The sequence below is a fragment of the Beta vulgaris genome, chromosome 1 (assembly GCF_026745355.1).
Source record: "Beta vulgaris subsp. vulgaris cultivar EL10 chromosome 1, EL10.2, whole genome shotgun sequence".
NCBI lineage: Eukaryota > Viridiplantae > Streptophyta > Magnoliopsida > Caryophyllales > Amaranthaceae > Beta > Beta vulgaris.
The window spans coordinates 41,499,540-41,523,502 of record NC_079202.1 but is presented as its reverse complement, the minus strand read 5'-3'; the positions used below and the strand labels follow the sequence as shown (position 1 = coordinate 41,523,502).

The following is a 23,963-nucleotide window of genomic DNA, read 5'->3' as shown; positions in this document are numbered from 1 at the left end:
ACTCAAATCTAAAACTTCAATAGACTTTCCACTTTTGCAAATTTCGCAACACTCAACCTTTATCTTCTCATTTTCAGTTCCTCAATTTTCAATTAACTAATAACCCAATCAATTTCAAACATTCTCAAATATCCTTCTTAATCAATATGTCATGATATGGAGATCACGACAACTCCGGAACAACCATGCTCTGATACCACCTATAACAGCCCGCACTTCCGAGCTGTTAACTAAATCCACTTAAGATACGCTAATTACAATTAACGTTAATAACCTCGAATTACATTCACTTGCAGCGGAAACATAACCCATAAACGACCCGCAACAACAGTAGCGGCAGCAGCAGCGCGACGACGACGGCAACAAGTCCGGCGTGTCATTCGTCGGTGGGTATCTGGCGGGACCTGCGGGAGAAAGAGAGAGAATTTGAGTTTTTTTTTTTTGGGTTTTGAGTGAAGAAGGAAGCTAGGGTTTTTATTTATCAAAGAAGGTACTTGGAGTTGACAGCAAATGAAAGTTGTGGCTATTTCTTATTAAGCCACGAAATAACAAATGGGTTTCCTTTTTTTTTTTCTTTTTAAACTTAAAATCATTTACTAAATTCAAAAATATTTGATAAAATCTACACCATCGTAATTGTATTTAAAATAATAATTCTTAGTACTCTTTGTTTGATATAAAGCTTAGTTAAACTAATAAACATAATTACTTAATTTAAAACATGCTTAAAAATACGGGCTATTACAATAACTTTAACAGCAAGTTATATAGTGGAATCCACGAAGGTAATTATTGATGAAAAAACTTTATTTGTCTACCCACCGGGTAGACTACCCACCATTAATAAAGACTTGTTGAGGGTTGTGGTAATGGAATCCAACTCAACATAATAATTATTTTTTTAATACTCTGTTAGTATTGGGTTGTCAACCCCGTGAGTAGATGTAGCAATGTCCCTTATTGATTAGTCTCGTAGTAGCTTATCTTTTAGTTTAGATTAGGTAATATATGTTTATATGTGGCTCAAGATAAATAGGTAGATACGATAGAATAAGATGGATTACAAAATGAAATTTGAATAAGAGATAACATTTTTAGATGATAATATTAATTAAAGTATCCATATAATAAAATAAGTTAAGTATAAAATATTACATCAACATTAAATTTTTTAATAGTATGAGATTAATTGCATGAGTTAAGGTTTCATTTACAATAATCATTTGTCTACGTTCTATCTCTATATTCCCATATGTCGAATGTTATATGCTTCAAAAAACCTAATTTAGTTTAGGAAAAAGCTAAATGCAGCCGTAAGGACTGCATATAAAAAGCTAAAAATGGATAAACCAAGCATTAACTGAGCATTTATTAAATTATTACACAAATTAATAAAAAAATTTACAACTAATTTTCACTTTAATCAATGTATTTATATCTTATATGCAACCCTAAGGGTTGCATATAGCATGCATAACCCTTTAGTTTATTATTATATCATTCTCAATTATTATATCCAAATCATCGTTTGACCTCCGATCCTCTAACTTATTTTCAGATCTCCATAAGACCAATGGTCTATTGCTATTATCGTTGAATCAACTATCTAGTTGACATCTGACCTATCTTAACCAGTGCAATTGGTTATCTCTCATCTTATTCTTAGTATGATCTTCTAAACACCTTTTTTTTAAGAAAGAAAGAATATATTGAAGCTCAACTTTACAACATATGTTCAATGGATCACTATAGAACTAAACCATGCAACTAAAAACCAACACACAAAGACTAAATAGCCATACACAAACTACCACACCCTAGCTAGAGTATATTGTATTTCTTGTACAACCTTTAACACATATCTTATTTTCAAATTACACAAACATATTATTTCTTTCTTACCATATCATATACATAATTGTAATAACTGAAAACACTTTGTCTAAGACATAAGCTTTTTCTCCATTTCTTCTCTCATTCATTCATATTTTGTCATACCTAATACAACTTACAACTTAGTCTTTTATAGACTGAAAAACTACAGGAAACTTCCTAGGAAGGTGCTGTAAATAACGGCACAAATGCCAGCATAACAAAAGGACAAAAAAACATAATGATTAGCACTAAAAATCAGAGAGAATCCTCCTAGAGGTGGCTGCACTCAAGGTAGTACATTGTTGTACTACCTACTTTTAACACTCCCCCTCAAGCTGAGAGTGGAGAGGACTGGATGTAACACCCCATAATTTTGACCCTTTATTTTTAGTGTTTGTTTATTTCAAAATGGTATTTTCTTTTCATAAAAATAAATAATTTATTATTTGAATTATTTTGGAACATGTTATGAAAATGTGTATATATATTCATATGTTGTGATATATTTATATATATATATTTTATTTTAAGTTGTTATATTAGTTTCGTTATTTATTTGGGCGTTTAGATCCGTTTTATCGCGTAGCATTTTTTGTAACGTTGTTGGACCGACTATTGGGTGATGAAATGTTGCATTGCTTGTGGCGTGTCATGCTAGCCGAAAATTAGCAATTATGTTTGGAGGATGAAGAGTTTTGGTGCGTGCTTATGAAGCTAACCTTTGAGTCTCTTGTAACTCCCTATTTAATTCCCATTAATCCACCTTCATAATCACCTTTAAACCTTTGCTTTATAAGGTTAATAATCAGATTTTGCTGCATTGTAACCCCCACTTTCCGTCCAACCATTAGAGAGGAAGAGAAAGAGTTCTTCTCTCTTCTCGGATTTTCGTCCATTTTGCACACTTATTTTGTTTGCATCATATCTCCTTCGTTTCTTATCCGAATTGAGCGTGTGAGTAGTCAAAATCTATCTACTCGGAAAGCTCTTGGTTGCGGTATAATTTTTTTTTGAAGAAAGGGGAAGACGAGACTGCACTTTTCGTTGCAATCAGACGAGTCATCCGGTTTATGTTCTCTGTCACACCTTCACGAAAATAACCGTATCCGGAGATCTAACCGTTGGATCGTCTTCAAAATTGGTCAGTACGTTTATTACATCTTGTTCTGTACTTTGACCAGAGCGATTTGGAATCCGAGATTTTCATCACTGGGAATCAAGGTCGGAACCGAGCAGTGCAAAATAAGAGTTTTCAACATTCAAGAAAAAGGTAACTGGCGTTATTCTAGTTCGATAGAGAATAGATTGTGAACTTAGGTTGTTAGAATCACGTTCGAGAACATAGTATCATGCTAGGTGGAACTTAGAGGATTTTATGATTGAAGTTACATGTAGTTTCATGGTTGTTGGTGTTGTTTTCATACCTTGGATTGCTACTATAATCATCTTGTTAAGTTTTGTTGATTAGTTGTATCCTTGTTGTTGTTGTGGTTGAATTGATTCATTGGTTCACTTGGGTTATCTTTGGATTTTGAGAAGTTGTCGTTGTTGATGAGATTTAGCCTCATGTGAGGATGATTGGTGTTGTGTTAGGCATGTATGCTAAGTGTGTTAGAATAAGTTTTGGTTGATTTACTTGGATTGCGTCTTGGAATCTTAGTTGTCGTTGTTGTTATTGGTGAAGTATGGATGTTGTGGAAGTGCTTGGTGTGTGTGTCGATGTGTCATTGAGGTTGGAGTAGGCGTGGGTGGCTGGTGCTAGCCTCGAAGGAGTTGTTGTGGGCGAACGAGCGAAGCTCGCAGGCCACGGCAGTGGGCTGCTCGCGACTCGCGAGCCTCGTCGCGACTCGCGACGGCTGGCTGTCGCGACCCGCGATGCTCGTCGCACCTCGTTTTTGTTTCCTTTTGGTCTACAGCTTGTGTACCTTTGCTTGAGTGGTCTTAGATATGTATACTAAGGGTGTTTGAGTATTGTTTGGTCAACTTAAGTGTTACATTAAGGGTATGTGCCCTATTTTGTTGGGAAGCCTATGGTTGTTTGGGTTTGGAGTGTGTTGATGGCTTATGCTTTGTTGTGTATTCTCACGATTGAACCTTGTTGGTTAGTTGGATTTGATTTGCTTGTATACCTTGCTGTGTATACATTTGAATGTTGGATTAGATGAATTTTGCTTGTATACCTTGTCTTGTATACAATTGAATGTTGGAATAGATGGATCTTGTGTGTACCTTGTCGTGTATACATCGTATTTGGTTGGGTTTGATTGATCTTATGGATGGGATGATCCTAGGAATATGTGTTTGATTGACCCTATGAATGGTATGGTTCTAGGAATTTGTGTTAGCTGATTCTAAGAACGGTATGGTTCTATAGATATGTGATCCTAAGAACGATATGGTTCTAGGAATTTGTGTATTGATCCTAAGGGCGGTATGGTCCTAGGAATTTGTGTTTGATTATCCTAAGGGCGGTATGGTCCTAGGATTTGGTTACTTAACCTTGGGCGGTATGGTCCATTGGTTCACTACGGGTGGTATGATCCGTAGAATTTAGCTATTTGAAAAGGGCGGTATGGTTCCTCGAATATGCTGGCTATTCGAAAAGGGCGGTATGGTTCCTCGAATATGCAACGTAGGCCTTGGGCGACATGGCCCATTAAGTCTACTCATAGACGGCATGGTCTGTTGTGTTTGAGCTTGTTGACCGCATTTGTTGCGTGGTTGACAGGGATTTGGTGTGATAGTGGATTTTTTTCCTTATTGGTGGCTTATGATTATTTGTACCTCTTAGTGAGTACGGTATCTTGATAATGTGTTCTTTGATGTTGCTTCTAATTTCTTTAAGTTCATTATCTGTTCCTATTTGGGCTGGGAGAACTGCTAGTTACTCCCCACTAATTGTGGAAGGTGTTGTATATTTTGCAGGTTATGTTGATGGGTTTCTCCTTTGGTTTTGGGCTCGAGTTGAGTTGTGAGCATTAAAAAGCTAGGTGTTTTAGGCCTAGACTTTTAGTTAGTTGAAGAGTCAGTTTTCTCTTTCAGTTATTACTCTAATTAATTTTACTTATTTATACTATTTACTTATGTTGGTTTATCACTTAGTTATGACATTGCATTTCTTGGAGTAGTGACATTACCAGAAGACGATGTTTCCGCCATCGTCCTATTAATACTATTATTATTTCTTTCGTTTCCGCTTTGAAATTCTGGGGTGTTACACTGGAGAACTCCCAGCTTGAATAGCAGAGATTAATGTTACTCAATTGTCAAAATCTTAGTGAGAACATCAACCAATTGTTGTGCACTAGGGACATATATAGGAAGAACATCCCCTGAACTAACTTGATCCCTAATAAAATGACAATCAATCCCGACATGCTTAGTTTTCTCATGATGCAATGGATTAGATGTAACAGCTAATGCTGCCTGATTATCACAGAAGATAGGAGTAGTGTTCAGATTCTTCAAGCCAAGATCTTTAAGCAACTGTTTGATCTAAATAACTTCACACACAGTCACGGCAAGAGCCCTGCACTCAGCTTCTGCTGTTGACCTAGTAACAACAGATTGTTTCAAAGATTTCCATGTGAGAGGAGAGTTCCCAAGCATAATATAGAAACCAGTTGTGGACCTCCTTGTGTTGGGACATCCAGCCCAATCACTGTCACAGTAAGCTTGAAGTTTTGCTGCAGATTGACTTGCTAGAAGAATACCCTGCTCTCTTGAACCAACTAGATACCTAAGTACCCTTTTTGCAGCCTGATAGTGGACTGTAGTGGGAGAATGCATGAACTGACTCAGAACATGCACAGTGTATGCAATTTCTGGTCTAGTGATGGTTAAGTAAATTAGCTTTCATATAAGCCTTTGTTACAGCTCAGGTTTAGGCAACAAATCTCCTAAGAATGTAAGCATCTTTACATGTGTGTTCATGGGCAACCTCAGGGGTCTGCATTCCCTCAAACCATAATATTCAAGAAGATCTGTGATATATTTTGTTTGAGATAAGAAAATACCTTGTTCATTTTTGTCAACTTCAATACCTAGGAAGTATTTCAACTCACCTAGTTCTTTCATTTTGAATTCAGTGCTAAGAAACTACTTTGCTTGAACAATGCTTGTCCTGCTGTTCCCAATGACTATGAGATCATCAACATAAGCCAGGAGAGCTGTAAATGTAGGGCCTTCTTGCTTTACAAATATAGAATAATCAGCATTAGATTGAGTGAATCCATTACCTTTCAATACAAAGCTAAGCTTCGTAAACCACTGTCTGGGTGTTTGTTTGATCCCATACAGTGATCTTAGAAGCTTACTTACTTTGAGGTTATTGCCAGTTGTAGTCACAACACCCTGTGGTTTATCAACATTGAATCTGAAGCCTTGCTTTGCATATCCTGGTGGCAACTTCATATACACAGTTTCTTCAAGTTCTCCATGTAGTTAGGAAGGCCTTTTTAACATCCATTTGATGTGTATGCCAACCTTGAGTAGCTGCAAATGCAAGAATTGTCCTCAATGTGGTCAATTTTGCAACAGGTGCAAATGTTTCTCCATAGTCCAAGCCATATTATTGTCTATTTCCAAGAACAACAAGTCTAGACTTATATCTCAAATTTAGTTGTGTAGATCCACTTGCAACCAATAGCATGTTTTCCTTTTAGAAGATCTGTGATTTCCCATGTGTTGTTGCTCTCCAGAGCATCTAATTCTTCATTCATAGCTTCCAACCACTGTTTGTGTTTAACTGCTTCTTTATTAAAGAACTTAGGATCAGGTTCTTTCTCTATTGTACTTAGAAGACAGGTGTACTGTTTAGCGACTTGAGTGTTATTCACTTTTTGAACAAGGTTTGCTCTTACTTCATAATCACTATGTCAAGCCGGAGCTTTGTGTTCTCTTCTAGGTCTCCTTGGAGACACTGCGGTATCAGTAGGCATATCCACTGTACCACCAAGTTCTGTATCACCACCTTCTTCCTAAATACTCTCTTGCTGTGTTTTCTCATCACACTCTTCACTCCATACAATGTTTTATTTAGGAGGCTCGCATACATCTATTCTTTTGTGAGATATAGAATGAAAGATGTGATAAGGATAGATGTTTTCATGAAATTTTACATCTCTTGTCACAAATGATACTCCTCCACTAACAAGATTGTGTAGCTTGTAGCCCTTATGTGTATTTGAGTATCCAATAAAGACACAGGGAATAATACCCCTAGCACCAAACTTATCCCTTCTTCTATCAGGGTTGAATGCCATTGCTAAGCAGCCAAAGCATTTCATCATATTGTAGTTTGGTTTCTTTTCATAACACTTCATAAGGACTTTTTCCTTGATGAACTGAACTAGGCAACCTATTAGTAATATAGGTTGTTGTCATCACACAATCACCCCAAAAATGAAGTGGAAGACCACTCTAAAATCTTATGGCCCTTGCCATCTCAAGAACATTTCTGTGCCTCCTTTCCACTATGCCTTTCTGTTGTGGCCGGTCAGGGCATGATGTTTGGGGAATTACGACATGTTTTTCAAAGTATGGCCTACATTTCCTATCATCAAATTCTAATGGATTGTATGACCTTATGACTTTTATATTCTTCCCAAACTGAGTCTTTGCCATATTCACGAAGTTTTCTAAAGCAGCAAAGGCATCAGACTTCAGCTTCAATAGATGTACCCATGTCAGTCTTGAGTAGTCATCTACCAAAGTGAGAAAGTACCTATACTTCCCCTTGTAGTCATCTATTAAAGAGAACCTAAAAAAAAAATTTAAGATAAGGAAAAAAAGTGATTACGTAATAAATCAGATAAGCAATTTTTTTTTTTAAGATAATAAGATAGGATAAATTTTTGTAAAAATTAAGGTAAAATATTCTAAAAAAGAGAACTTTAAAGAAAATTAAGATTCGCAAAAAACATATTTATTGAAAAAAAAACTTACTATTATTATTTAAGATACTCCATAATAGGTTAGGATAACTTTTTTCTTGAACAAATTATGTTAAATAAAGGGAGAGAACTATTTTAAAAAATATTAGTTTTGAAGACAAATTTTTAAAAAAGGTATTACATTAATAAAATAGGTCTTTTTTAAAAAAACAAACTAGGATCGGTAAAAAATATTTGATTATGTAAAAAAATCGGTTTAGGAAAAATATATATCTTTTAAGATAATAAGGATTAGTAATATTTTCTTTTAAAAAAAAAGTCTACGTCATGCCCTATTATATATAAAAAAAAAAATGTAAAGAGACACCACCACTGCATAATAGTTTAGGACTCAGTTTTACCATATTGCTTTCTTATATCAAAACGTGTGAAAAATATTTTTGAAAATCCTAATATTTTTTATACGATTTTTTTTATTCTAATCCTGATATTATAAAATTAGATAATAATCTTTAAAAAGATGATCCAAATTCTAAATTAATGAAATTGCTAAAAACAATTAATTTAAAAATTAACTTGAAGAATTTATCCAACGTAATAAAAAAGTATTTCATTAATAACATGTGCATTGCACGAGTTTCTACGCTAGTTATTAATGAGCGAGTAATAATTAGTTATGAGCGAGTAATAATTATTTATGAGATAATAAAAACTGCAACTGAACTGAACTGAAATAAACAAAAGATGACCTTAAACATACTCCTTAAGTTAACCAGACCATCTCAAGGACGTTTTTTTTTTAAAAATGGAAGTATTTAGGAAATATGTTGTACATTTCGAATTTTTAATTTTGAATAGAGGCTCATCCATCAAAAAGAAAAATGAAAAAAGAAAAATAGACAGTGACACGCACCTCCTACCCCTAACCCTACTCTAATATATGATATGACTGTTATACTCTTCGTAATTTCTTCCTTTTTTTATAATCTTCAGTCAAAGGCCTAACAAAAATCTCTTTAATCTTTCTTAGTTTCTGACTTCACCTTCCTCCATCGTTGCTGATTTCTTCTTGCTCTAACTCTCTTCGTTATCAATTGCTGATTCCTCCTGCTCCATTTACTCTCTATTCTTCAATTAGCCCTCTTTTTGAGTTAGAAGCTCCCTCTTGGATAATCATGGCGGTTAATTTCATGGAAAATACGATGGATAGGACATGCCTTAGAGGCGAATATTCTGTGAGTCCAGAAGACCACGAGGCTTTTATGTGACCCGCAATGCTCGTACGAAGCACAGAAGATCAGCTCAGTTTCTGAGATTTTGGAGGCCCAAGGGCGAGCCTATATATTAGGGCCCTGATTAAGTCCAAGTTTTTTAAATATTTCATTTTTCGGTCTAGACCAAAAAATAAACAATTTTTTGGTCCGAAATTTTTTAAAGAGACGTTAAAATAAGGATGTAAGTACTTGATCATTTAATATGTCAATCAGAAAACCCAAAAAAAGAAATTGAAAAGATGCACAATTAAATGATCAATAAAGAAATTACAAATTAAGTTACAACCATCCATTATAGAAGGACCAAAGGCGGAAAAATTTAACCTGGACCGAAATAAAGTGATAAAAAAGAATTAAAATTTATATTAGATAATACCAAAATTTTATAAAAAAAATTATTGATTAAGGGTCTGTTCTTTTGAATTAATTTGCTTTGCACTATTTTTAATAAAATATTATCAACTAATCTAAACTTATTCAGAACAAAAAACAATAGGGGTAAAATTAAATTTATCATTTTATTACTCCGATTAATTACGCAGTTCTACAATATACAAATATCAAAATTTTATATTAAACGAAAATACAAGTGGGAGTATAAGACTAAATACTAAAGAGAGATTGAAATTTATATGCATTAACAATCTTTAAGGGTCTACAACATGACATAAAAATAAAAACATATTTTCATGGCCTAATCTGTCTACTTCTATGGCCCAATCTAATCTGTCTACTTCTATGGCCCAATCTAAGGCCCTATCTATAACACATTTTTTAATTAATTTGTAGCAAGAACTGATGTCGTGCGAGAGAGGATCGAAATCCCTGCCGTCGATGAAGATCATCTTGACGATCACTACACATTTACCTACTTCATCAGGCGTAAAGGAGCGGAACGAAGAAGGCAGAAGGCTGAGTTGATATTTCACCGGTGGTTGGAAAGATTTCGTGACCATAAGAGGTCTTGCTCGGAACTCGCGGGTCCGGTTCACTGGCCTCTTTGCACCGCAATATCTACTATATGTGAAGGTTCTTGAACCAGAGCAGTTGCAGCGGGAAGCCCCCACAGTCGAAGTTCCTGTGTCCAAGGCACCACCGTCCAAGAAGCGCAAGCCACTGTCCGAGGCAGAAGTTGCGGCTGATACCTTATTATCGATCAAGGTATTGTGTCTTAATCTGTTGTTTATTATTTGATGTTAGATATTTACAGTATTAGTTACTGCTATTGTTATTGTTGTTGTTTGGTTGCTATTATTGTTCATTGATAATTTAATACTTCCATTGTGGGATTATGAGGATGGTTAGCTGTAGACCGTAGTTTTTTGGATTGTTTGATTAGCCGTATCTTTAGCTGAATTTAGATGATTAGAGAGTTCCGAAGTCCTCTTTGATGAATTTGATGAAGAATAAGTTTACGTTTTTAATCACTGAAGCGGCTTTTTATGAAGTCATGCCATAAGATTTGGGGTGTAATAAGTTGGAATTGCCTTTTATTGGGGATTGAACAGTACTAAAGTCGCATTCTATGCATGCAACCTGTGTGTAAGTAAAAAAAAAAAAAGTTGCAAACTTACATGTGAATGCTAATAAGACATACATTTTGCTACTTGTTGAACTACTTTAATTGTCGTGGAAGAATTGTGAATGTATATACTTTCTAGAAAGTTTAAATTGTAATTGAATGTTTGGGTTCATTGAATGGCAAAAACTTTGTTAGAAATAGATTATGTTCCCTTTTTATTTTATGTACTTTTACTTAGTTTTATGCTTAAGAATTCTGATTACATGATTATTTGGAACAAATGATATGATCGAATAATGTATGTAGACCCCAAACCATACGTCCCTGTTTGGGCCCATTTCATGGACCAGCCCATTTATAGCAAAATTACTAAAATACCCCTACTCTTAGGGCCATCAACTCTCCACCAGCTGGAGTTGACCTAAAATACCCTACTTTATTGGAATTCACAACCACTATAAATAATGTTTGTCCCATCAGTTAAAAGGTATTCAATTTCTCACCTAACAAGCTCGAGCATCTCTCTCTACAATTACTACTTTCTCTCTCTACCTTAATTACTGACTTGAGCGTCGAGGGGCGTTCCCGAAAAAACCCCCGGGGTAGTTTTTCAGTGTGCTTTGCAGGTTCACCGGCATTAAGACCCATCGGAGCTCTCGTACCGTCTCGGCATCTAGTTGACTTCCCTTTCATCATTATTTAAAGTTTCTTGACAGAGAGCTGAAATGGCACCGGTCCGCCAAAACCGCAAAGCTCCTCAGTCGGAACCTAATCCGCCTTGCCATCACACACATACCGTTGAGACACTCGACCCCCACGAGGATGAGAGCCCTACACCCCTGCCTGAGCATGGGGCTCAGCCTCAGCCAGCTGGACCCTCTCCTCTACCTGCCGAACTCCAAAGGATAGTGGACCAGCTGAACCAGAACATTGAACGGAATCTAAGGGCCATGTTGGCCACTCTTCAAAGTGGGGGACAATCCCAACTCCAGTCTCAGCCTGAGGTGGAAGTGAGAGAAGGGGCGTCTCAGATGCAAAGAAGGGGCGTCTCCTCTCACTCTCTCTCCTTATAAAATAAAAGATCTTGAAGGAGCTTAATAATCCTTAACAAGATTTTCCATAAAATCAGATTTTTCCTTAGATAAAAACGATTACCTATATTCTAGGCATTATCTTCTCAATTGCCATCAATGTACCGTTGTAATGCTTCAAGCCTAAGTCTAGTTCCTTTTATTTGTTAGTTCCTTTAACTCATTAGTTTAGTGCCAATTCGTCTGTTCCTTACAAAGGAACAAACTATCATTCTCAAATAAAAGATGCCACAGTTCCTTACCATCTTTACTCGTTCATTTACAATGAAACTAGATGTCAAACTCCTCGCTTTATTCTTCTAGCTCCAATGCTGCTCCAGTATCAAATAGGGAAACATCTTCACTTAGTCTTCAAAATCCAAACTTGATTTCTTCCTGGACTTAGTATTCTTTTTGTTCCTTTCAATGATACCTTGAAATTCATGCACTTATATAACTCGTTAGTCCACTACTTAGTTTGCATCTTTGTTCCTTTGTCATCATCAAAACTAGGGTTCACTTATTTTCATTTTCATTTACTTCTTCTTCTTCATTTGAATCTGCATTTTTCTCACTTGGTTGTACCAACCCAATTTCATAGTTATCAACCTGTATGCTTGGATTGAATTGTCAGATTCATTTAAGATTATGTGAATACTCTCTTCGACACACATAGTTCTTTTATTGTAAACTCTATAAGCTTTACTATGTGATGAGTATCCGAAGAATATTGCTTCATCACTCCTTGCATCAAATTTTCCAAGATTATCTTTCCATTATTATAACAAAACATTTGCAGCCGAATGTTCTAAAATAAGTGATATTGGGTTTCTTTCCAAAGTAAAGTTCATAAGCAGTTTTGTTTATGATAGGTCTCATCATGGCACGATTAATTATGTGACAAGCAGTGTTAACAGCTTCACCCAAAAGTTCCTTGGAAGTTCACTAGCAATTAACATGTTCTAGACATTTCTCCAAAGTTCTATTTTTCCTTTCTACAACACCATTTTGTTGTGGTGTCTAGGGGCAGAAAAATTATGATCAGGCCATTATCTCTGCTTAAGTCATCAAATTTATAATTTTCAAATTCTTTCCATGATCGATATAATATGCATTATTTTATGACCACTCAATGTTGAACTCTTTTAGCAAAGACAAGGAACTCATCATAAGTCTCATCTTTACTAGAGAGAAAAATAACCCTGTATACCTAGAGTAATCATCGACAATAATAATATATACCTCTTTCCACTTATACTTTGAATTCTCATGGTCCACATAATCCATATGAATTAGCTTCTAATGGTTTAGTGGTGCTTACTAAGTTTTAGATTTGAAAGAGGTTCTAACTTGCTTTCCTCGGCACATGCATCACAACTTGATCAATATTAAATTTTATAGATGGTAATCCAAAACAGATCTTTTGATCTAAGTTTGTCAAGTAATGAGAAAGCTAGCATGTCCTAAGCTTATGCCAAAGGAGTGAATCATCTTCAATTACACTAAGACAGTTAAGTTGATTTTAGGAACAAGATCAAGATCCAAATATATGTGTTCCTTTCCTTGTTCCTTCCAAGATAACCTTCTTAGTTTTAATGTTAATGATCAAGCATTTTTCTTATTAAATTTCACTACATTTCCCTTTTACAAAATTGGAAATACTCAATAGATTGTGTTTAGACCTTCAACTAAAAATACATTCTCAATGGAGTGATGGTGACTTACCAACCTTGTCCATGGCAACTATGTTACCTTTCTTATTGTCACCAAATGTACACTTCCACCTTCGTAGGTTGAGAGTGAGAGAAACTTAGTTTTGTCTCTTGTCATGTGCTTGGAACAACCACTATCAAGATACCATGTATTGTTCCCCCCTCACTCTAACCTGCAAAAATCAACTAATTGTTAGTTGTAGGAACCCCTTCTTTCGTGGGTTCCTGTTCTTGACTAGGATTTGTTTTGACAACCCATTTTTTCTTACTTATTGTCACATTTTTCCAATCATCTCAGTTTTAGTTGACATTGATTTATGTAATGACCTACCTTCCACAATACATACATATTATCACTAGGTAGATCAACATATTTCTTTGTCTTGTTCCTTTTCTTGTAATTTTCAAAACCAAGACCTTCTTTCCTCTTGGTCTGTGGTTTTTCAATCCACTTAGGAAACCATGTTTTGCCTCTGTTCCTTGCGACAACCAGTTCCTTTTTAAGATTACAGATCTGTTCCTTTAAAAATTTTTCTCTTTATTCAATTTTCAATCTCAGATCTGTATCCTTTCAAAGGGGTTGATCTTATATCAAAGGAACTCAGAACAGGGACAAATCCTTCAAGTGTGAAATTCTAAATTAATTAGATAATTTTCATTTTTCAAACTTTCATAATATTCTTTGATTTTTAATTTTTATCAAATAAATCAAAGAATCGTTTCAACATATTGTTCTCATTTTCTTAAGCCATTCTATGTGTTCTTGCAGACCTTTAAGGCTTGTTCGTTTGTTCACGTTTTTCACGTTCATCTCTACATTCAAGAATTGCATCATAAAGAAGATCATATATTTCAGGCCTAGTTTTAATCTAGTCTGACTCAAGTCCATGTTGACTTACCTCAACATTTTTCTTCATCTTCTTTTTCGTCATGTTTGCCATGAGGCAAAGTTTGCTGTTTCTTCAGTTGGTTGTCTCTTCTCTCTTCCGTCTCTGAATCTCCCCAAGCAGCTATCATAGCTTTGCGCACTTTGCCTTAGAGAAAGGTGCTTTTGATTCTTTGTTCCTTTCAGCAAAGCGTTCCTTGTTCCTTTCTTTGGTTTTGTCATTTTCCCAAAAGGACATTCCTTGATGAAGTGATCTGTACTCCACATTTATGACAAGCAGCTTTGTTAGAAAATTTCTTAGTTTTACCTTTGAAGTTTCCATTCTTCATGTTCCTGTACATCTTTCGAAATTTTCGAACCATGAGGGCTGCTTCTTCCTTCTGAGTCCGAATCATCTTCATCATCTGCTTTGAGAGCAATTGATTTTGATTTGGAGCTTTCACCATATTCAGTATCAAGGTGAAGCTCATGAGTCATAAGTGACCCGCCAGCTGTTCTAAGTTGAACTTAGTGAAGTCTTTTGTTTCTTGAAATGCTTAGCTCCATCCTTAGGAAGACTCCTAAGAACCTTTCGAACCTGTTCCTCAGATGAAATAAACTTTCCAAGAGAAGCCAACTCATTAATAATGTTAGTAAAACGAGTAAACATGTCTCGGATGCTTTCTTAGTTTCATGCAGAACAGTTCATATTGATTCATAAGTAAATCAATTTTCGATCTTTTAACTTCATTAGTTCCTTCGTGGGTTACTTCTAGTAAATCCCATATTTGCTTTGCGGATTTGCATCCCATGATCCTATTATGTTCATGGGGTCCAAGTCCACAATGCAACAATTTAACAGCCATGCATTTACTTCCATTTTTTCAAAATCAGATTTGTCATAATCAGAGAGGGGTTTAGAGTTACCTCATTTTTGTCATTTGTAGTTGTGACTTCGAAATCACCAACTTCTATGACTCTCCATACCTGATAGTTTTCAGCCTTGATGAATATCTCCATGCGGTTCTTCCAGTAGTTGTAGTACTTCCCATTAACATGGAGGCCTTTGGTGGAATAACCTTCTCAAGTTTCTCGGTGGTATTCATTGTTCCTTGGATTTTTTCTCAATAGGGTTTCCTATCTTCGTGAGTTCTAGCTCTGATACCAATTGTTATTTCCTAGGAACACTACAAGGGGGGGGGGGTAAATTGTATGTGTAGAAATAAACGTAACTTTTTGCAAAAATTTAAACTTAATTCTTTCACTAATTAGGCCAAACAACTCTGTTACAACCTAATTCTACTTACGAGCCACACCTTGAGTTCCTAAACTCAAGTTCCTGAGCCACTGTTCCCTTAACAGCAGTTCCTCTCAACTTCAGTCGAAGTTTTCTCACTCTTTCTAGCTTTACTCAAAGCTTCTCTCTTACAAAACTTCACTCAAAGTCCCCTTACCCCAAAAACCAAAATACAATTGATCGAAATAAGTTTAGTGGAATTAGAGTAAGAAAGCGAAGAACAAATGGCTATTATGAGAGAATGAAGGCACTGACACTTTAATTATTTAAACTCACTAAAACACTTAGTCAGACACAATTTTGAACTTACTTAGACATTATTATTTATAGTGACAGTAATTTAGAACGTGGGAATTAAAACATGCACTTGTGAAAAACCATTATCCCATGATGTTCCTTACCCCAAGGAACACGTTCCTCAAAATATCCCATGATCCCATGATCACTGTTTAGACGTGGGCGTGTTTTTAGTTACGGCTCCTAAATTATAGTAACTACTTTGAGCATTACTCGAAAATCAGATTTAACTTAAAACATATTAAATATTAAATCTGAAATTAAATTCTTTTGATAAAAATATTATCTTTAAATAAATTCCGTAAACACCGAATAATACTTTTAGTATCTTTATGAAAAATAAAATCTTTTCCTTAAAAAGATTTTCCATAAAATCATATTTTTCCTTAGATAAAAACGGTTACCTATATTCTAGGTATTATCTTCTCAACTGCCATCAATGTACCGTTGTAATGCTTCAAGCCTAAGTCTAGTTCCTTTTATTTGTTAGTTCCTTTAACTCATTAGTTTAGTGCCAATTCGTATGTTCCTTACAAAGGAACAAACTATCATTCTCAAATAAAAGATGTCAAAGTTCCTTACCATCTTTACTCGTCCCTTTACAATGGAACTAGAAATAAAACTCCTCGCTTTATTCTTCTTGCTCCAATGCTGCTCCAGTATCAAATAGGGAAACATCTTCACTTAGTCTTCAAAATCCAAACTTGATTTCTTCCTTGACTTAGTATTCTCTTTGTACCTTTCAATGATACCTTGAAATTCATGCACTTAAATAACTTGTTCGTCCACTACTTAGTTTGCATCTTTGTTCCTTTGTCATCATCAAAACTAGGGTTCAACAAGATATACAACTTACCAAGACATCCACATTTCTTGATGAAGGGACTACCAAAGTGACTGCAACTTCTATTAAGTGGAAGGAAGGCATGGTAAGTAGTCGTTCTCTCTCTTTTGAGGTTGCTTCATTGCTTGATGTGCTCTGATGGAATGTTTGACTTTGGCATTCGAATATCTGTAGGGAATCCCGTATGCTGTAGATAATGAGAAGAAAGGGAACAAGAGAGCTCATATTGAGGAGAGGTAGATTTTCACCTAATGATCTATGGGGTTAATCTCCAACAAGACATTAGTTGTATGTATCTTATGTTTTTTCCTTAAATTAGAATACTTGTGAAGTGTAATGATCCCAAAACTTAGCTTGTTTTGCATTTTAATTACTGCTTGAGAAATTTTGAGTGGTAGACATGGTTTATGGAATTCAACTTTTCATTTTGAGTGGTGGACATTGTTTGCTGGATTAAGCTCTTCAGTCTTATCTATTTGTCGTAGTATATGGGTGAGTGTTCCAGATGTGGGAGAGGAAGGAGATAAAGAGAGAGTGAGAGATAGGAAAAAGGTGGGGGTATAAAAGATAGGAGAACTTTAGGTGAGTATGCGAAGCTCCATTTATCATCATTTCCCCTCAAATCTGAATTATCATCACGTGGTTTGCTTATGATTTCTGTATTGTGATTCCTGCTGTTATTCTACTAAAGCTCTATACATGAACCTTCTATTGGAATTGTGTTACCTTTTCATACATAGCACATGTATAATAAAGCTTATAGCATGTTTAGACATCTATTCTTACTCTTTAAGGACTGTCAGATGTGTATGGGTTGATATTTCATTATTGGTACTTTGGCTATTGGCATTCTGCTAATCCATCTAGTTGTTGATATTGTGCACCTTGGGTAAACATAGTGATCTAATCTTCCTTCCCATCCTTCACCTCTAACCTTGCGAAGCCTAATATATGGGTGAGTATTCTTGTTACTTAAGGAGGAAAACTATTTCCTTGATTAGTGTCTTTCAATGGCATCAACAAGGTTATTGGATTGGCTATATCACACTAGTGGAAAAAACATCAAGTGCTGCGGTTAAAAACCGTACAAGTGCTCCGTATTTGACCCGTAGCAGACGTCATACGAGCACTTGAGTATTTATCAAGTGCTCCGGTTGTCTTAAAAACCGGAGCACTTGTGAATTTTATAAATTCAAAATACATCAAGTGCTCCGGTTGTTAAGAGAAAACCGGAGCACTTGTGAATTAAGTTCTCCGATTTTTTCTAACAACCGGAGCACTTGATGTATATTTTTTTATAAAAAAAAAATTGTTGTTGCTGTTGTACAACAACAAGCATACAACAACACTACTAGTTAGAATAATCGGTAGAAATGGCACAATTTCAGAAACGTGCCTAGAGGAGATGGTAATCTGCAAATAAAAGTAGCAAACAAGTGTAATATGCCATGAATCTAGAAAAAAAACAAGGATTTCATGGTCAAACTCAATTGTCTGAATTATTTTGCTAATCCTACTCCAACATCAAACCACCTTTATTCAATCACATATATTCAAGAACTAAACTGGATCCTTAAGTTATATATTGTTCACTTTACAACGGCAGCATTTGTGCAAAGTTTCTTATAGGAGAGTAGCTTTAAGGAGACTTTGTAGCATCCCCATGGTTCATTAGAAATATCCGACGTAACCTGCTTGATGTTCAGGTAATTCTAGATACCCCTGTAGAAAGTATACACAATACGCATTCAGGATCGAGCATGGTTGCGGGAACAATGAACAAATATATTATTATTGTTTCAGTTAACTAACGACAATAATTTACTTTCTCACGCACACTATGCAAAATAATTTGCTATGCTTTCTGCTCAATTTAGGACTACAGCTACATCAATTGTCGTTATTTGAAAGAAACTATCAAACTAATGGCAACAATGTCTACTAGATAGGTAGTACATAATTAGTTCTCCCTGCAGCCTTTTCAAGGGTTTAAAAATTGCAGGGTTCCTCTTTCTAACATGCGTACTTCTCAGAATGATTATCTTCAAACCTAGACATAGCGTCATAGATCCTCAAGGTTAATATTAAACCTTAAGGAAGTGTTTAAATCACAGATCCTTCCCACTATAATGTTGGGGAAATGCATCGATCAGCGTCATAACTCATTTTGTCTCCATTACTCCCTTAATAAATTACCCTCAATCCAAGCATATACCCTATTAAGTGTTTGGTCCCAGCTCTCTTAACCAAGAACATGCCTGCTTTTACAAGGATACTCTGTAGTTGTTAGATCTTTCTATCATTTCCCCATCACTTACTTTTAGTGGCATATTGGGTCATTTGATCTTAAGCCATTACTATATGATGAAACGTGACAACGTTTTCAGGATATCCTGAAAAATGTATATTAATTTGGAAGGACTACATAGTCTTTCAAACACTATTGTCTCCTGCTAGGTTCTTGATACAATCTCTCAAATGAAGGAGCGTAGTGATGAGAAATAAATTTAATGTAGTTGCAACTTGTAATTGTGTATAGGGATGAGAATAGTTAGAATGGACTGACCATTCCATAAGCTCACGTCCAAAACCACTACTCTTGATGCCTCCCCATGGAGCATGAACAAAGCATGGTTGTGAGCAATTAACCCACACGGCTCCAGATTCCAAAAGCTGCGAGAAATAGAGATAAAAACTAGCTGAGTTTGACAAAGAAAAAAGCATTTAATTAATTATGTGGAGTGTGGACAGTTTTGTTGATTGGCGAAATAATTCTCACCTTCGATACCCTTTCACACCTTTCAAGGTCTTTTGAAAACACAGCACAAGCTAAACCATACCTAGGAATCACAGACCATGATGAACATAAGAAGTTTTTTAAGCATACGAAAAGTGAGTTCAAGGAGGCAGAAACGATGTTAGTAAAACTTACTCTGTATCATTTGCCAATTCAAGAGCTTCATCTTCAGAACTAAATGTTTTAACACATAAGACAGGGCCAAAAACTTCTTCCCTCCATATTTGCATGGATGTGGAGATATCACTTATAATAGTTGGTTCGATGAAATACTCTTTCTTCAAATGCTGCAACAGAGACGTTAAAAAATTCAGGCCTTGTTTGGCTTTAGTAATTCACAGTTAGCTCATAGCAAAACACAGTAGCCATTATCAGTTAGTAAGTAGCAAGTTTAAGAAAAGATAGCATTGGCAGTTTCTCTAATAGGCGGTTTACAATTAGCAATTTTATAGCATAAAAGATAATTTCACCATTAAAACTATGCTATTTCAATCTGCTCTTTCCCAAACTTTAAATAAGCATATCGACTTAATCAAAATGTTTATCGACCCCACATATACTTATTCACTTTGATGTGGTTCACCAAATAACTCTATGCTCCTGCCTATTGGTATAGTCACAAAAAGATGCACTAGAATTACCTAAGATCCCTAAGATAGCATGTTGGTAGAACAATGAGAGCAGAAAGTATTCCAAGGAAGTGAACCGGGCTGAGGTAAATGTTCCCCCATTGTAAACTAGCATTTGGAAATAATTTAGCAAGATTATCTGCTTCCATCATTATGAATTCCACACAACTAAACTGCATCCAAAAAGATGATCAATAAAGCAGATTATTCCTGAAAATTTAGCTAGATGTTGTTTTGTTTGATAAAAGCATGTATTATACATACTTACATATAACTCAATATAGAAGATAATATGCACACAAAATAAATACAAAAAACCAGGTCTGTCACAAAAACATCTTATATTGATTAGAAAGTAGAAAGTTATAGATTCATAATTGTGAAACTCACAGATACAAAAACACGGCCAAGGTTTCCAAATGCAGCCTCTCCTAGGTCAGGAAAAGTGATGATATCTTTGTTGATCTCCATACATTTCCTTAGAAGATAGCCTGTAAAATAGCACATATTGCTGCATACAGAAGTAATAATCCTACACTTGCCCAACTGCCTTCTTGTATTGTAGAAGGCACTGACAGAAGTCCGGTCCCAAGAAATACACTGAACCCTAAGATAATACAAACTCATGAATAAATTCATACATGGAAAGTTCCGTAAGTGATATGGGCATAACAAAGTATAAAACATCTTCACCGCCAGTTTATCATAAGCAGACTCACCGTTGCTGATTCAATAGCCACAATTCCATGCAGGTTTAACCGTTGTATGACCTTAAGTTTAGCGCGATCACCACCAATTGAATTGAAAGGGCCAATTTGTACGTCCCGCAGAAACGAATAGAAGTCTTAAGAGACAAAACAACATAGAGAATGGCAAATAGAAGCAGGAAAAGAAAATGTTTACATGTTGCGAGAGTTGTTCATAGACGTAATGTGAACAAGAATTACTTACCGTGTAGGAGCTGATGTTTGTTGGGGCCTGCAGCTCACTAACATCAGTTGATCTTTTGATGATTTGAGCCTTAGGCTTTGTGAGGCAATTGGGTTTTTCTATACCCCTATCTGAACTAGATTATATTTCAATCCATATGTCACATTTTCTGCTTCTACAACTTATTTAGGAGTTCCTTTGGTTACTTTACAGATAAGCTTAATGTTTTTTCGAGACTAATCACTAGTTTTTAAATAGTACATGTTTTCTATGTTAGCCATGAACCAAGTATTTTCATTTTTGCCCCAACACTTAGAATCTTTTGCTTCTTGTGAAGTGTGGTTTTGCTTATGAAGCAAGTGCATCAAAGTTTTCTTTGCCTTTTCTATATCCTTGCAGCTTCGTGACCTGGTTCAGTGAAACTCAGCAAAGTGATGATGACATCCCTAATGAGGTTGGTGGGGTTATTTTGGTGACTCTTTTAGGCAAGTTGCTGAGAGTTAAAGGAATATATCAATAGTTCCTACTCTCCTTAGAATTTGGCAATTTATCTTAAGATAGATGATAAATTTGCAGGTCTCTGAAATCATCAAGGAGGACCTATGGCCTAACCCTCTCACCTACTTCAACAATGTAATTGTTCAATCACATTTCTATTTTTCTTACAGTAATTTTTGTTCGGGTATTCCGAGCTCGTGTTTGATAATTTTCGTACATCATCACATACATGATTGAGTTTTTTATTTGCTACAGGAGACTGATGAAGAGTATTTTGAGACGAAAGAGGGCGAGATAACGAAGCAGAGAGGCTTAGTACATTGCAACCTACCTATATCAGATATATCACGATTTAGACAACAATAGAGGGGCAGTTTCTCTCCATCTAATCTAGTGGTTTATAGCCCTGAGTTAAAATAGTAATTATATAGGTGCATTAAAAGGCTTTAGAAGAATAAATTGACATCAAACCATGTTATTATAATGTTCTGGCCCCTATTTTGTTATTGGCTTCATGCTCTGATATTTGATATTATTCTTTATAGGAACTTTATACAATAGTTTAGTATCTAAATATTTCATTATAATTTTCAATATCTTAAATGTAGATCTTATTCTTATGTATCTAAATATTTATGTTTATGCTTCAATTGAGCATAATATGCTTAATAAAATGTTTATTGATATATATTGTTGATTTTGTATTGATTAATAATGAAAAAATGCAAAAAAAAAATTGGTATTTGGGGTGGTCAACCACTGCGGTTTTGACCCAAAACTGCAGCAATTAATCATTTACCGCTGCGATTTTGGGTCAAAACCAGCAATAGTTAATTTATTACCTGTTGCGGTGCTGTGGTTTAGTACCACAACAGTTAATATTTGGGAACTGCTGCGAGCCCACCTGATGTGGACCAAAGTCGCATCAGTAAGTCCGACTTTGAGCGCATCAGATGAGTTTTTTTCCACTAGTGATATGAAAGTCAGATGTAATAGAAGAATAACAATCAAAAGAGGATAATTAATTAAGAGGTGGTTCAACATGAAAACGAACGTACATTAAAGGACAACAGGTATTCAGTGCCAGAAAGCGGTTAAGGTTGGAATCAATATGACTCAAATATTTTCCCTCCCTAGCATACACAGAAGTTACATATTATGAGTCTCTATAAATAGAAAAATCATAGTCAAGCAAACAATAACAAACAACTCATCAAACTGCATTTCTTAATTCCCTAGCGTAGCTTACACAACAAGAATGTCAGCCTTTAGCGTCCGCAAAAATCAGACGCTAAAAACGCGGTATCGGACGCTAAATATTTTAGCGTCCGCCAACGGACGCTAAATGGCTGATGCAAAACCCTTGGTCGCTAATTCTCCAATTAGCGTCCGTTTAGCGGACGCTAACAAATTAGCGTCTGATATTTTCAATTTAGCGACCGTGAGCTGCACAGTCGCTAATTAGTGACCGCTCACTAGAATTAGCGACCGTCTAGCGGTCGCTAATTAGCGACCGTCCGTTAACAGACGCTAATTAGCGACCGCCTATGCAGTCGCTAATTAGCGACCGGTGCCTAGGCAGTCGCTAATTAGCGATTGTTTCCTCAGACGCTAATTTTGGAAACAGTCGGTAACTTTTCGGTACGCATTTGCATTTTTTTTTTTTTTTTTTTTGCTTTTGGGCAACTAATATTAAATATAATAGCTTTTTGCTTTTAATTAATTTCATATTAAATGTAATAAGATATGAAATGATGCAAATACCAACTTTTTTTATTAAGGCAAACAAATTAATCAATTCAATTATTATTGATAATAAATGTAGATACAAGTGAAAAAATAATTCTAGAACTAAATTCTAGTATACTTAGAACAAAATCTAAAAAAAATCTCATATAATCACATGTACACTTTAAACTCCACAACAAAAATCTAGAACCAAAACGGACTTCAAATCTGGTATCTGGATCATAACCAACTTCAAATGTGGAACACAAACGCAAATCTCATAACCCTGCAAATCAACAAAAACAAAGAAATTAATGAAATTAACCAAAAAAAACAATTATTAACAAGAATAAATGAATAACTAAATAAATCCGGAACCTATTTTACCCCAACCCCCACCCGAGCCACCCTAACCCACCACCCAGCCCACCCAAACCCTAACACAACCAACAACCCAGCCCCATCTTGTGACAGCATCTAGAGGAACAAGTCATATATACTTCAAATCCTCTACCTGAGTCTGCTCTTAAGTACAACATAAGCCAAGGGTACTTAGAAGATGTTAATTTGTTTGAGATAATCCAACTGCCACTACTCAAATTCTTTTCCCAGGAAACAGAGAAATAAGATTTGATGTTCACATCTTTACTAAAATCAGCATCGAGATCATAGGAGCCATAAAATCCTCCACTTAATGATGGCATATGGTGCTCGCTTAAAAAAACTCTTGA

General features: G+C 35.5%; 1 protein-coding gene across 4 annotated transcripts; it reads right to left on the bottom strand.

Moving 5' to 3' along the window:
- Positions 1-18,072: 18,072 nt before the first annotated feature.
- On the bottom strand, positions 18,073-22,746 carry LOC104905910 (betaine aldehyde dehydrogenase, chloroplastic). Of its 4 annotated transcripts, none has more exons than XM_057393488.1 (6): positions 20,796-22,746; positions 20,467-20,683; positions 19,583-19,734; positions 19,430-19,490; positions 19,217-19,323; positions 18,073-18,372 (listed from the first exon to the last, which is right to left on the bottom strand). In XM_057393488.1, exons 1-6 carry the CDS (start codon positions 20,822-20,824, stop codon positions 18,363-18,365), a joined length of 576 nt encoding a protein of 191 aa, XP_057249471.1. In that variant the 5' UTR covers positions 20,825-22,746; the 3' UTR covers positions 18,073-18,362. The 4 variants fall into 4 exon arrangements, with proteins under 4 accessions (XP_057249471.1, XP_057249469.1, XP_057249467.1 ...); XM_057393486.1 differs by lacking the exon at positions 18,073-18,372 and having other exon boundaries at positions 18,413-19,323; positions 20,796-20,920; positions 21,028-22,746; XM_057393484.1 differs by lacking the exon at positions 18,073-18,372 and having other exon boundaries at positions 18,413-19,323.
- Positions 22,747-23,963: the final 1,217 nt, after the last annotated feature.

What these genes read in the sequence shown, in the direction of transcription:
- LOC104905910 (XM_057393484.1), bottom strand. Translation starts at nt 20,824, where the DNA reads ATGGAATTGTGGCTATTGAATCAGCAACG. An exon ending in TTGGCCGTGTTTTTGTATCT is followed by an intron (nt 19,735 to 20,466) that starts GTGAGTTTCACA and finishes TCTCTGTTGCAG; the next exon opens with CATTTGAAGAAAGAGTATTT. An exon ending in GAATTGGCAAATGATACAGA is followed by an intron (nt 19,491 to 19,582) that starts GTAAGTTTTACT and finishes TGTGATTCCTAG; the next exon opens with GTATGGTTTAGCTTGTGCTG.